We start from the raw sequence: 12,310 nt of genomic DNA on the forward strand, positions 1-12,310 counted from the left end.
AGAAACTAACACACCATTGTAAAGCAATTGTACTCCAATAAAGATGTTAAAATAAAAAGATGTAATGATTCATGTCTGGAATGGAATTCAAAACAGGTACCTATTCTACTTGAAAATTTCATTCCTACAACTTAATTTGGGAAGAAGTGGTCAGAACTGCCATCTCTCTCCCTCTGTCTCTCTGTGTCTCTGTGTCTCTGTCTCTCTCTGTCTCTCTCTATATCTATATATCTATATATCTGTATGTTTATATTTATCACATTGACACAGCCACAGTGTGTGTTCTCCTCACCCCAGCCAATCTCTGGGAAGACTGACCTTCTCCTCTCCAGCTAATCAAATTCATGTCCCAGGCAAAGTCCTGCAGTCTGTTAGGGCTGCCTGGGCATCCATGAGCTTTTGAGGTCCAGCCTCCATGTAAGCTATTTTGTATACCAGCAACAAGCAGTCAGGTACCTAATTGGGATTCAGTAGAAGTTTAGGGAAATGAGGACCTTTCTCTAGCCTCCTGTAATCACTCCCCTGCTTAACTCTAGTGTACTTGGTGTCGGTACCACTCATTTATTGTTAATTAGCCTCTTTAAGACTGATTGTTTTATCCTTCCCATCCAGGTTGCCAGTTCCTTGAGAAGAAGGATAGTGCTATATTTTTTTCTCCATATTTCTCTCTAATGCCTAGTACAGAGATGGTGCTCATAAATATTGTTGATTTAAACACGGTTCCTTTTTGCTTGACAGCAGTTTCTGTTGGAAACCACTTTAGAGAACTGATTGTGCAGAAGGCACAATTTTATTGTAAGTACATCTATTAAAAAACTGTCTTGGGCTTCCCTGGTGGCGCAGTGGTTGAGAGTCCGCCTGCCGATGCAGGGGACACGGGTTCGTGCCCCGGTCCGGGAAGATCCCACATGCCACGGGAGCCGCTGGGCCCGTGAGCCATGGCCGCTGAGCCTGCGCGTCCAGAGCCTGTGCTCCGCAACGGGAGAGGCCACAATAGTGAGAGGCCCGCGTACAGAAAAAAACAAACAAACAAACAAACAAAAAACTGTCTGACTCCTATGCATTTCAAACGGAGAGAGAAATTGTTATCAGCCAGTTGGTGCTTAGTTTGGTTCAACCACATTTACTGAGGAGTTGCTTTGCACCTGCTACTGAACCAGGCAATGTTCCTGCCTCACAGGAACATTCCGAGATGACAGGAGGTGTCTTGCTGCCTACCCTTGCCCTGAGGATAATGCTTGTCCTCACCAATGGGTCATAGATGACCAGCGGGCAGTGTACACAGTTCCAGCCACCTGGCCTGGACCTTCCTTGGTGGTGACTTGGACCTGCAGCTTACCTAGTGCAGCCCCCTTCTGGGTGGTGCCAAATTGCTGCCTCCTCGCCCATCCTTCACCCTCCTTTGGGAGCCAGAGAGATTTGGCAGTGAGTTAGGTGACTTGACTGTGAAAAGTCTGCACTGTGTCTTTTCAGTAAACTTCAAACTTATTGGCTTAAGAAGTAATGTGCAAAGGGGAAATAAATGCTGGTAAGGCTAATAACAGGGATTTCAAGCTGTGTTTTAACAAACCAGTCACAGAGTATTCACGTGTTCATTCACTGACATGTTCCATGGCAGGAGCACCCCCATCCTGCCTTCCCCCGGTTCCAACTGTTGTGCCGCTGCGGGATTTGGTCTGAGCCTGGGCAGAGCCCCCCTTTAAGAGCAGCCCTCCAGCTTCTATCACAGCAAGAGTCTGGTGGAAGTGATTCTTGCCTTCGCGTCGCACACAAAGGGGAGGAGCTCTTTAAAGGGACCTTCCTGCTCCTGCGTGCAGCTGCTAACCGGTTGGTGCGGACACAATGACCCAGGCTTCCGCCTGAAAATGAGTGGGGAGGGGTCTTGAGGAGCCCCCACGACCTCCCGGAGTGGGGCAGGGAGGGAGCTGACAGCTGGAGTGGCTGGAGACCACCGGTCCCCGGGGAGCGGCTTGGGATTAGCTGCTTCTTGGGATGCTCAGCGCGCCAGTAGAGCATCCTGCCTGTGGTCCAGAGGGTGCTGGCAGCGCATCTTGCGGTATGCCTGCGTGGATTTGAGCCATCGCCCAGAGGCGAGCCCGCATTCAGACACCGTGGACAGGCTCCTGGCAGGGCTGTGTTCAGTCAGCACAAATGCTTAGCTCCAGGCGTCTGCCCAAGCCTCCCTACTACATGGATTTGGCTGTTTAATCAACCGAGATTACTGCCCGGGAAGATTTGCCAGCCTGATCCGCGCTCCCGCTGCTGTGACAACTTCAGGGCTAGCTGTTTACTTCTCTCGGTGCCTGGGACTCTGTCCTGCACCGCAGTCACTGCTGCCGCTTTCCCTGGCTCTGAAGTCAGCTGCAAGGACTCCCCTGCCCCGAGGAAGGGGGAGCAAGGAGGGGTTAAAAGGCAAGCAGACCCTCCCAACTGCTCGACCTGTCTTGACTGCTTGTGTTCCGGGGTTCTGAGAGGGACCGTGCACTGCCCGGGGAAGCAATGCAAGTCTCCATAGCCTGCACAGAGCATAATTTGAAGAGTCGGAATGGTGAGGAGCGACTTCTGAGCAAGCAGAGCTCCACCGCCCCCAATGTGGTGAACGCAGCCCGGGCCAAATTCCGCACGGTTGCTATCATCGCACGCAGCCTGGGGACCTTCACCCCTCAGCATCACATCTCTCTCAAAGAGTCCACCGCAAAGCAGACTGGCATGAAATATAGGTATGGATGTAAGATTCTCTCTGTCCCGGGTTTCCGTGTTCTATACAGGTGCAGTGGAGACAGTTCAGCGATTTTGAAAAGTGACTTACTCATTGGTGGGCTGCTTAATTTAGAATTCTCAGGTGTCTTTAAAATAGCTCCTTAGGAAAACCCAAGGTGGTTGTGTTGTGTTGTGTATGTATAGGATTTAAAAACTGTGGCCCATTTTGTATATTTTAAAGTGTTATGAACACCTTAGGAGCCGTATGACTTCCAGTCTGCAGAGAATAACACAGCTGCTGGAAACTGGTATTGAGATCAGGGCAGCTTTTCAAGAGCAAACGTGCTTGTCCTATTTTATGGTATAGACTGTAGTTTCTGTGATAATACTATTAAAAATAGTTTCTATCTAGTACTGTATAATTTATCTTTTGAAAGCCCAAGGTAACAAATGGTATGAAAGCTTTTAAGGAAGTTTTGTTGCAGGGAAGAAACACCTATAATCTTAAGTTAGTTTGAACACTGACATACTTAAACCTAAATTACTGCTTGAAATACAGTGCAGACCTTGTTGTGAAATATGGAGAAAAAGTCAATTGTTGTAATACCGCTGGTTTCTTCATACATTTTTAAGCTCCCTCTTCCTCTGTGTTGCTTTCTAGAGTTGGAAATCTTCCTGGTAATGGTTGATATTCTCTTTAATAGGGAATGACTGAAATTCGATAAGTAGAAAATTCCATTATTCAATTCTGTGACTCCTGCCTCCTTATTGTATCTGCTTTGTGCTGAGTCTTCCTGACTTTATTTCTTTAAAACTACTGTGCTTCTAGTCTCTAAAAGTCTTTGCGTATGTAGAGAAGAGCTTATGGTGCATCTCCCAAAGGCTTTGGTGACTCTGGTTTGCAGATATGACTTTGTCCATTATTTATATTTAACTATTCCTCATCTTTGTTAGGAACCAGGTTTTAGGATATAAGGAACTTAATGCAATTAAAATAAGGCACACCTAAGACTATGTTTCCCATGTGAGGTTTCTGAAATAAGCATTCAAACCAATTTCTATAAAAGTTGTCCTTGAAAAAGTTTCTTTGCAGAGTTAAGAGGAAACTTTAACAGGAAATCTTCTCATTGAAAAACACCAAGCACTATTGTTTTGGTATATTTTTGAGCCATTAAGAAAGAAAGCCATGAATGGGGTGGATGGACCCACTAAAAATTATAGCTAAAGCTCTTTGCCCCAACTGCAGTACAATGCAAGCAGCTGACTCCAGGCAATTCCTTGAAGTGTTATCAGCGTGAGAACCTCTGCTTTTCTTGATATTTCCGTGGTGGAGAATGGGACCCCATGACAGGTCGGTAACTAGGACTGCAATCTCGAGTGCATTGGCATTTTCTATTGCTGCTTCTATGGCACACCCCCAGCCCCTGCCCTGTGGCCATGGCGTTGCTCTGCATGCAGTTCATCTGGCCAGATGGAGATGGAGAGGAGCTGCTGCCTTCCTGGGCAGGGCCCCTGGGAATGAGAAACTCAGGGTTAAGGCAGATCGCAGAGGTGGTTTGAACTGTGGCCTCCAGCAGCACCTTGAGCTTTCTTTTTGTAAACCAGAAGGAATAAAAAGTAACACCCTGAATTTCTTGTGGCACAGTTTCATACTTGCTTGTGGATCAGTGTATTGGAAGAGTTTGGTCTTATGAAGGCAGGAGATTTCCATTAAGTTTTTTCTGGTAATACAGCTCAGCTCAGATTAGATGGTAATTATCTCTCTTTACCAAAAGCTCAGTGTGTAAGATTCACTTGGGCATCTTTCATTACTGGCAACTAAAGAGCTCTTTTCTGACAAAAAGCTAGCCATCTGCAGTCTTCAGGATAACTTGAGTTATTTGTTGTTTATGGTGACTGGACAAGTTACCTTGTTTCCACTCCCCCTCTTATTCTGAATTGTTCCATTGCTGACAGGCCGGTGGCTTTAGGCCGGTGGCTTTGTGTGTTTGTGTAAGTGTGACTTAACCCCTTTCTCTTTCAATTTCAAATTCTACTTAGAGTGACCTTTAGGAAAGAGATTAGGAGGTTATACCAAATGTACACTAAGACTTCCTTAGGGTTGGAGAAAGAAAGAGAGAAAGATAGAAGTGGGAGGGAGAGAGACTAACTAATACACTTTATAAAAATGGCAGAAATATTTTTATGAGCTGAGTTATCTTTTTCTTTGACATTGATGTCACTAAAATATAATGTGCATGTAGGGGCTATTTATTAATGATAACAAATAGCAAACCATAAAAAATAAAGCCATCATGTTGGGGAGGTAATTGGCTTGGGTAAATAATCAGGAGAATGCCTGAAGGAACTAAAATCAGTGGCTAATTGTATTTACAATAATATTCTCATCCTTGAAAATGATTTCCATACGCATAACTTAATCTGGGATCCATGAATCCTATAGAAAATCAAAAATATAGTCTTTCTGTGTGTATTTTTGAGGAGAGGGTTCATAGCTTTGGTCAGAGTTTTAAAAGTGTCTACCACTGAATAATGGTCAAAAAACAGTGTTGTGGAGTGAAGAGGTATTCATTTAGTCAATAAATATTTACTGAACACCTGTTCTGTATCAGGAACCCTATTAAAACTGGGTACAAAAAGGTGCAGAAACCAGACAATGTTTGGGGCTTGCATTCTCGGGAAAACAGACCATGAATAAGAAAACACACAAATATATAATAATTATCTACTATGAGATATTCTTATGAAAGTCATATTTTGGGGGGGTCATAGTCATAGCTCAGCCAACCTGTTTGTCCATTTTGAGGTTACCATCTCTGTTTCAGTTCCAGAGTTATGGTTGCATCTTGGGGCATGAGTCGTTGTGCCCATATCTGCCACCTATTTGCCATCCCAAGGACTTTGTTCAGGTTCCATCCTTGCTGTAGGGTGCTACCTGGCCATTGAGGACCTACTTATAACCCTGATAAATGAGTAGAATGCCTTTTACTCATTTAGCACCTTATGATTTTTAAAGCACAGCTCTCATATCATAGACTGTAATTAGCATCCATTAATCAGGAACTCATGAACTTGGGATTTTAGAAAAAATTAATATACACTTGTATGAAGTATCTGAATTCTGCAAGAATAAAATACTCAAAGCCACTATTACCGTCACATCAGCATTGTGCAAGAATCTTGCATAAAATTAACTATTGTTTCAAGGCTGAGGATGAGAAAAAAAAAATCCCCTAGAACAATCTGCTATTCACATGTCACTGTCAGAGCAAGAGAACAAGATTCCACCTGCCATTTATCTTGGGGACTATCTTGTGTGTAAATAACACAGGACTATTATGTTTCTTATACTTGTGCCTTGTTAATACATGAGAGGTCCTTTATTTTAGTTTTGCATATATTTTTAATATTAGAGCTCATCATACCATGTTAGAGTTTGTTGTATACTCTGTGACCATATATGATAGATGTATACATGATATATATATACATGATAGATATCACATAAATGTAAGTACATATGTGGACATTTTATCCTAAGAAAGCCAAATCACTCAGAACACAAGTTAAGCCAGATTTGTTTGGTTGTTTTTACTTGTTTGATGGGTGTTTTTTTAAAATAACTTTTTAGAATGATCTAGCTACTAGTGTTGGACACGATCTCAGAGCTTTTGATATTCAGAATTGAGCACATTTGTACTGAGCTACTCCCCTATTCTAAAATTGTTACTTTAGTTCCAGAACAAGTTGAATATCAATGAACCCAATTTCATGAAGAAAAATTTTACCTGTAACATATGCATTATATCAATATAACCTTGTGTTATATAGTTGCATAAAACATGCTTTGAAATTCTTAAGAGAATTACTTACAAAAAGGAAACTGAGCAATAATCTTTAACTCCACTAGAAAACTTCTCTTTGTTTTTGGAGTTAATCCACTTACCACTTTTGTCATCATTAAATTTTTTTATTCAAATAATTATAGATCACAGGAATACACACACAAAAAAGTACAAGGAATTTTGGCGTACCCTCAGTCATGTTTTCTCCACTGGGAACATCTTGTATAACTATAGCACAACATCAAATCTATTAGACTGACATTGGTACAATCCACAGAATTTATTCAGATTTTACCAGTTATACATGTATTCATGTGTGTGTATGTTTCTGTGTCTATGTAATTTTACCACATATAGAAGTTTGTGTAACTACCACAACAATGAAACATGAGAATTGCTTCATTACCACAAGGCTCCCTCATACTATCCCTTTATAGCCACATCCACGTACTCCTCCCCAGTCCCTAATCCTCAGCAACTAATCTCTGATCCATCTCTATAATTTGTTTCAAGAACATTATACAAATGGGATCATACAGTTTATCATATTTTGGGAATTGGCTTTTTTCCATTCTGCATAACTCTCTTGAGACTCATCCAAATTGTGTGTATCAATAGTTCATTCCTTCTTCTTGCTGAGTAGTAGCTCATGGTATGTATGTTTCACAATTGTTTTAACCATTCATTCACTGAAGAGCTATCAGGTTGTTGTCATCATTAGATAACTTCAGATACAATGTTATCCCCAAATTTCTTCAGTGCCATTCTGTAGCTCAGGGGATAAAATCCAGACTACCTAACATGGTACCTGAAGTCCTTCATGGTCTGGCTTCTATCATGCTTTACAGTCACCACTCTTTGTTCTTATCTTATCTCTGACCACTTGTTTTATCAGAAGTACCTACTTGAGAGAGAACTCCTTATAGTACACTGGACCTTCTTGGTTTTTTATGCCTCTGTATCATTTTCCATGCTGGTCCTTCTACCCTGGAATTCTCCTACCTTACTTGAACTGTTAGGCAAACTCCTATGCATCCTCCAAGACCCAACTCTAGCCTAACCTCCTCTGTGAAACCTTCCTTGGCTCCACCCCTTATAGCATTAAATACGTGTTCTTTAGTGCCTCCACTGCATCAGATTCTTACTTCTGATATGGAAATTATTGATTGCATAGTGTTGCTCTTATCCATTTACATCTATATCTTCCCCATTAGTCGGTAGCAGCTTGAGGTTTGAATTTTGCTCATCTCTGTAACCCCAGAGTCTAACCTGGCACCTGGCACATAATAGCTACTCAATAAATGGCTGGAAAATGTATGACTACATATGTGGGACACTATGTGAAATGCTGTGGATACAAAGAGTCCTCTCTTTGGTGGTTCCTCTCTTGGTTGTTTACAGTTTAGTGTGAATAGATATCTACATAAAAAGACTGCATATGTGATACAAAGAAAAACTGTTGCTGTAGTTTGAGGAGCCATCATTCACCAGGGGCTGTAGGAATCAGGGAGAGGTTTCATGAGAAAGATCAGGGAAGCTTAATATTGAGAAAGGAGAAATACCAAGATGAGCAGAAAGGAGGAGGAGAGCAGACAGACTGCAGCAGTGGGAATAGCCTGTCCAAAGACTGTGCCTGCCGTGCTGAGAAATCATGGAGTAGGGCAGAGGGTTCATACAGGGAAGTGGTGAGAGAGCATCTTGTAGAGGCAAAAAGGAGTCAGATATGATACATTGGAGGTCAAGGCAACCCAGTAAGACATAAGGTGAACATCAGCAATGGAAGAACCATTTCAGATTTTTAAACAAGGTATCTGGTTACAAAGTTCTATTAAGAAGGAATTAATCTAGCAGCTGTTAAAAAGAAACCTAAGAGTTGTAAGTTTGAAACAAGAGAATTTATGTTGAATTCCATAACACTCTCTATTTTCCTATAGAGAATCAAGACTGCATAGAAAAGACTCAGACCAGATGCCTTTCCCAGGCTCTTCCTTCCCTAGCCTCTTTATTAAAGCACACGTCTCATCCACCGTTCTTTACCTCCCACAAATGGTGGGCAGATTTTGAATCAAAGCAATTGAAGTGAAAGATCAACCTTGTCAGCTGATTACGTAAAAGGCACTGAATGTGTGTGTGTGTGAGTGAGTGTGTGTGTGTGTGTGTGTGTGTGAATTTGCTTGTGAGCCTCCGCATGGGGAAAAGTGGGAGGAAATAGGTGGGCTGAAGAGGAGGAAGGGGAGCAGTGCCAGCTCTGTGGCTGTGTTTCAAATAGAAATATCTGATTTTAGTCCAGAGAAGAGAGCAGCTTGGTTATTTAAAATGTCATTTTCTTGGGTAAAGAATGCCATTGTCATTTTCACTTACACCCATGGGTGTGGGCTTTCCTCTCTTCCTCAAAGCAGAATGGTGAGAATGGGAGGTGGAGAAACCTTCCCGAAAGTTAGTTGCTGATTCAGTCTCATAGAGTTTATTCCACCTCTGCAAAGCACCAGCCAGAAGTCTGGCATCCATGGGATGGTGAGAAAATGGTAGGAGGGGAGGGAGCCTCCTGGAAGTTGTTAGGCAAACGTAGTTCCAGTTCTGCCGTTCTGGAAGTGTGTGTGTGCATGATATGTGCATGTGTATGTGTGTGCACACATGCAAGTGAAGGAATCTATCCAAAGTGTTTCCAGAAACAGCTTGTCTTCTAGCTGAGATCTTCAATTGGGTTGCTACAGATGGAGCCCTTAATCCCAAACCCATTCAGTGACCCTCTTTAGAAGTGCGCTCATTTTATAGACATTCTTTTTTTAAAAAAATTTTCTGTAAACATTTGCACTTGTGGTAATTTGAGAAATGTTCTGACAGAAGAAGAAAAAAAGTCCCATTACATTAAAAAGGAAAGTCAGATTCATGTTTCACTTTGATTTTTAAAATTCATTTCATCAAATGCATAGTTTATCATTAGTATATGAATTCATGAACAGATGAGATTTTGGAACAGTGAATCTGATCAAAATATGGGACTCTTGGTTTCTTTGAGTATTCTTCAAAACTTTTTATTTTTGGAGAGAATACCACTTTATGAGAATTGAATTCACAAGCATTGATTCATACTTTTCCTTATAAGAATTTCAAAGACATTCTGAGAAATAGTCAGAAATAATAAAAAAATGATTTGATGTTGCAAATAAATCATGCTGTATGCTTACAAATATTTCTACAACCAGTTTTCCACTCTTTTCAGAATTAGAAAATAGAGTGATGGAGACTGAAGGATTTAAGGCCAAAAAAGTCTTTCAAATTTCCATTTCAATATTCAGAAATTTTAATCCTATGTAATCACTAGAAATAAGTGAGTTAGCAGTGGATGCTGGCACTGAGGAAACTTCAGATTCCATCTAGTTCAGTCACATCACTTTCTACAGAATGACCAGTGCCTTGGTTAGAGTTACTCAAGGAGCTGATGAAAGGGTCAAGGCCAAACTCAGGTCCTGACTCCAAGAGCAGGATTCCTTATCCTCTGTTAGCTTCTATGCTGCAGCTCCTTGATCATGCCCCATTTTTTAACACAGGAAAAAAGCACAGTGCATGAAACACTTCTAGAAGGGACATTTCCTTTCTATACGTATGCACACTCTGCGGTTCAAGCTTTTATCTCTAGAAGAAGCAAAGCCCTGCTGTGCACTCAGAGAGCCAGACCCGCTTTCTTCATCTGCTGCCGAGTCGTGAGGACCCCAAAGTGCCCCCGTGGCAGCTCTCTACTTGTACCTATTCTGAAGCTGGACATAAATTAACTTTCAGATGATAGTGTGCTTGGTGTCACAGTTTCTAAATAAATGGTGTGTCAGAAAGAAATCTACAAGCCCATGGGCACAGATGATCGGACAGGGCTACATATCAACCCTGGATATGAAATGCTCTTTAGGGCATTCAGCACTGAACATACTTCATTCTCCTCCATGCTTTGAGAGATTACTTTGAAAACTTGTTCCTGAGAGTCAGAATCAAAATACATTTAAAAACCCTCCTTGCAGGTTGATTTTCAGTTACTCAGATTGGAAACAAAAACAGAAGCCCAGCAGTGATTTTTTTTTTCTTGGAATTGACAACTAGGGAGGACTCTGAGAGCCCTCGCACAGGCCATCTGGTCCAGCCCTCATGAGAAATCTGTCCTGTTTTTCCAATTTGCACTGTGCAGCAACTACTTGTAAAGGCCCCTGAAGAAATACTGTGTAATCTCCTTTCACGGCAGTCAAGCAAAAAATTTTGGCTTTTCTTTCTAAGAATTAGAATCATTTACTAAGCTCTGAAATCCTCAGAGGAAGAATGAAGTGAGGGCTCTTTTCTATTGTCTGGTCCTTAACAAAGTCAGGTTGAAAATGATGATAGAAGATTGAGAGGCAAGAGAGCAAGGGCCCAGCAGTGAGGCAAGAGGGGGAACCCAGTGGTGTGCCGGAGGCTCCCAACCTCCTGTTGACACTTGGGGAGGGAGATTTCTTCCCATTCTGGTACCAGCACCTGCTCACCTGGCCTGAGTGTTCTGCTGCTAAACCATCCAAGAGTAAAAAAAAAAAACACGTCACCATGCGAAAATTCCTTCTTGCGATCGACTCAGCTCGTTTCAAGCTGCATTGGAAGCTTCTTGGCCTGTACTCAATTGAAAGGAAAATGAGCTAGCCATAATTTCCTGCCTTGTAGGTCTTCTGGTACTTGAAAACCATTATTATCACTCAGCCTTCTAATATCTATGATGGTTCCTCCTAGATTTAATTTTCTGATTCCCAACTATAATTGTGAGTCTCATCTAAACCCTCTATAACATGACTACATCTCTTTTAAGTCATCCAGAGCTGGATAAAATTTTAAAAAAAGTCTAGACTTTTCAGTACAGAATCACAAGATTGCCTTAGAACAGAAACATGCTCTGTCCCCTTGTCTGCATTCCATGGTCATGCTTACTGTTTTAGAAGAAAAAAGTCATTTTTAACATTTTGAGCCAGTCTTTGAAAAAATTGCTCTGAAACATTATTAAACATTCTAACCTATTTATTTGAATAATGGAGGATCACTCTGCTGATATGTAGCAACTCTTAGGAGATCATCAGCTCTGTACGTTTTAATGGTGACAATTGAAGTCTCTTGGGTTAAAGAAATATGAAAAGTTCAAATCTGGCTTATAGGTTTCAATAGCAGTTGAATATCCAGGTAGAAAAACTGACAGCTTGTAATATGATTAATTTGCCTTTTGATACACTCTTATAGAGTTTTTTTTTTTTTTAATCGAGCAGGTTTAAATGTAAAGGCAACTGTGCGTGGCTAGTTTTATTAACAGAAGAAGTTTATTGTATTGGTAATCAACATCTTCCAAGACAGTGCTCCTGAAGGGACTTAACTGCAGGAAATTCCAAGCACAGTGTTCTCCATGATGAGTTTGTATCTACTGGAAAGCCCATCTGCTTTGACAGAGCTCTTATATAAGACAAGTGAGTTTTTCTCTGAAGAACATATGCTATTAAAGCACCCTCTTTTCCATTTCTTTGAAATTAACTTCCACTTTAAACTTGACTTTTATGTTATACGGTTTTTGTTGTTAGTATCTTTGGCCTGAGACCACAGCAACAAGCTCATTATAAAAATCAGTTGAGTAAATAGCATGGCTTTAATGAATGCTATTCTCTGTCAGTCAGCAAAGAATTTCTCTGAGGCATTTGATGAAAATAGACCTTTTGACTCACTCCTTCTCCATTTTCTACCTGTATATGAACAAGCACTTCTGCATTATGGAG

At 41.3% G+C, this 12,310-nt stretch overlaps 1 protein-coding gene across 5 annotated transcripts in view; it reads left to right on the top strand.

Annotated features, from left to right (window-relative positions):
• The window catches only part of KCNAB1 (potassium voltage-gated channel subfamily A regulatory beta subunit 1), a 435,707-nt gene that overhangs the window by 163,125 nt on the left and 260,272 nt on the right, over positions 1 to 12,310 (top strand). The window contains exon 1 of one of the 5 annotated variants that reach the window (XM_007457649.1): positions 1,636 to 2,720. The exons of 3 other annotated variants lie outside the window; for them this stretch is intronic. In XM_007457649.1, coding sequence (XP_007457711.1) covers positions 2,500 to 2,720 — 221 coding nt within the window. In that variant the 5' untranslated portion in view covers positions 1,636 to 2,499. Of the gene's footprint in view, positions 1 to 1,635; positions 2,721 to 12,310 lie in introns of those variants that run through there. One more of the 5 variants, XM_007457651.1, reaches the window with a different exon arrangement.

The sequence above is a fragment of the Lipotes vexillifer genome, unplaced genomic scaffold, assembly GCF_000442215.2.
Source record: "Lipotes vexillifer unplaced genomic scaffold, Lipotes_vexillifer_v1.1 scaffold897, whole genome shotgun sequence".
NCBI classification, from domain to species: Eukaryota; Metazoa; Chordata; class Mammalia; order Artiodactyla; family Lipotidae; genus Lipotes; species Lipotes vexillifer.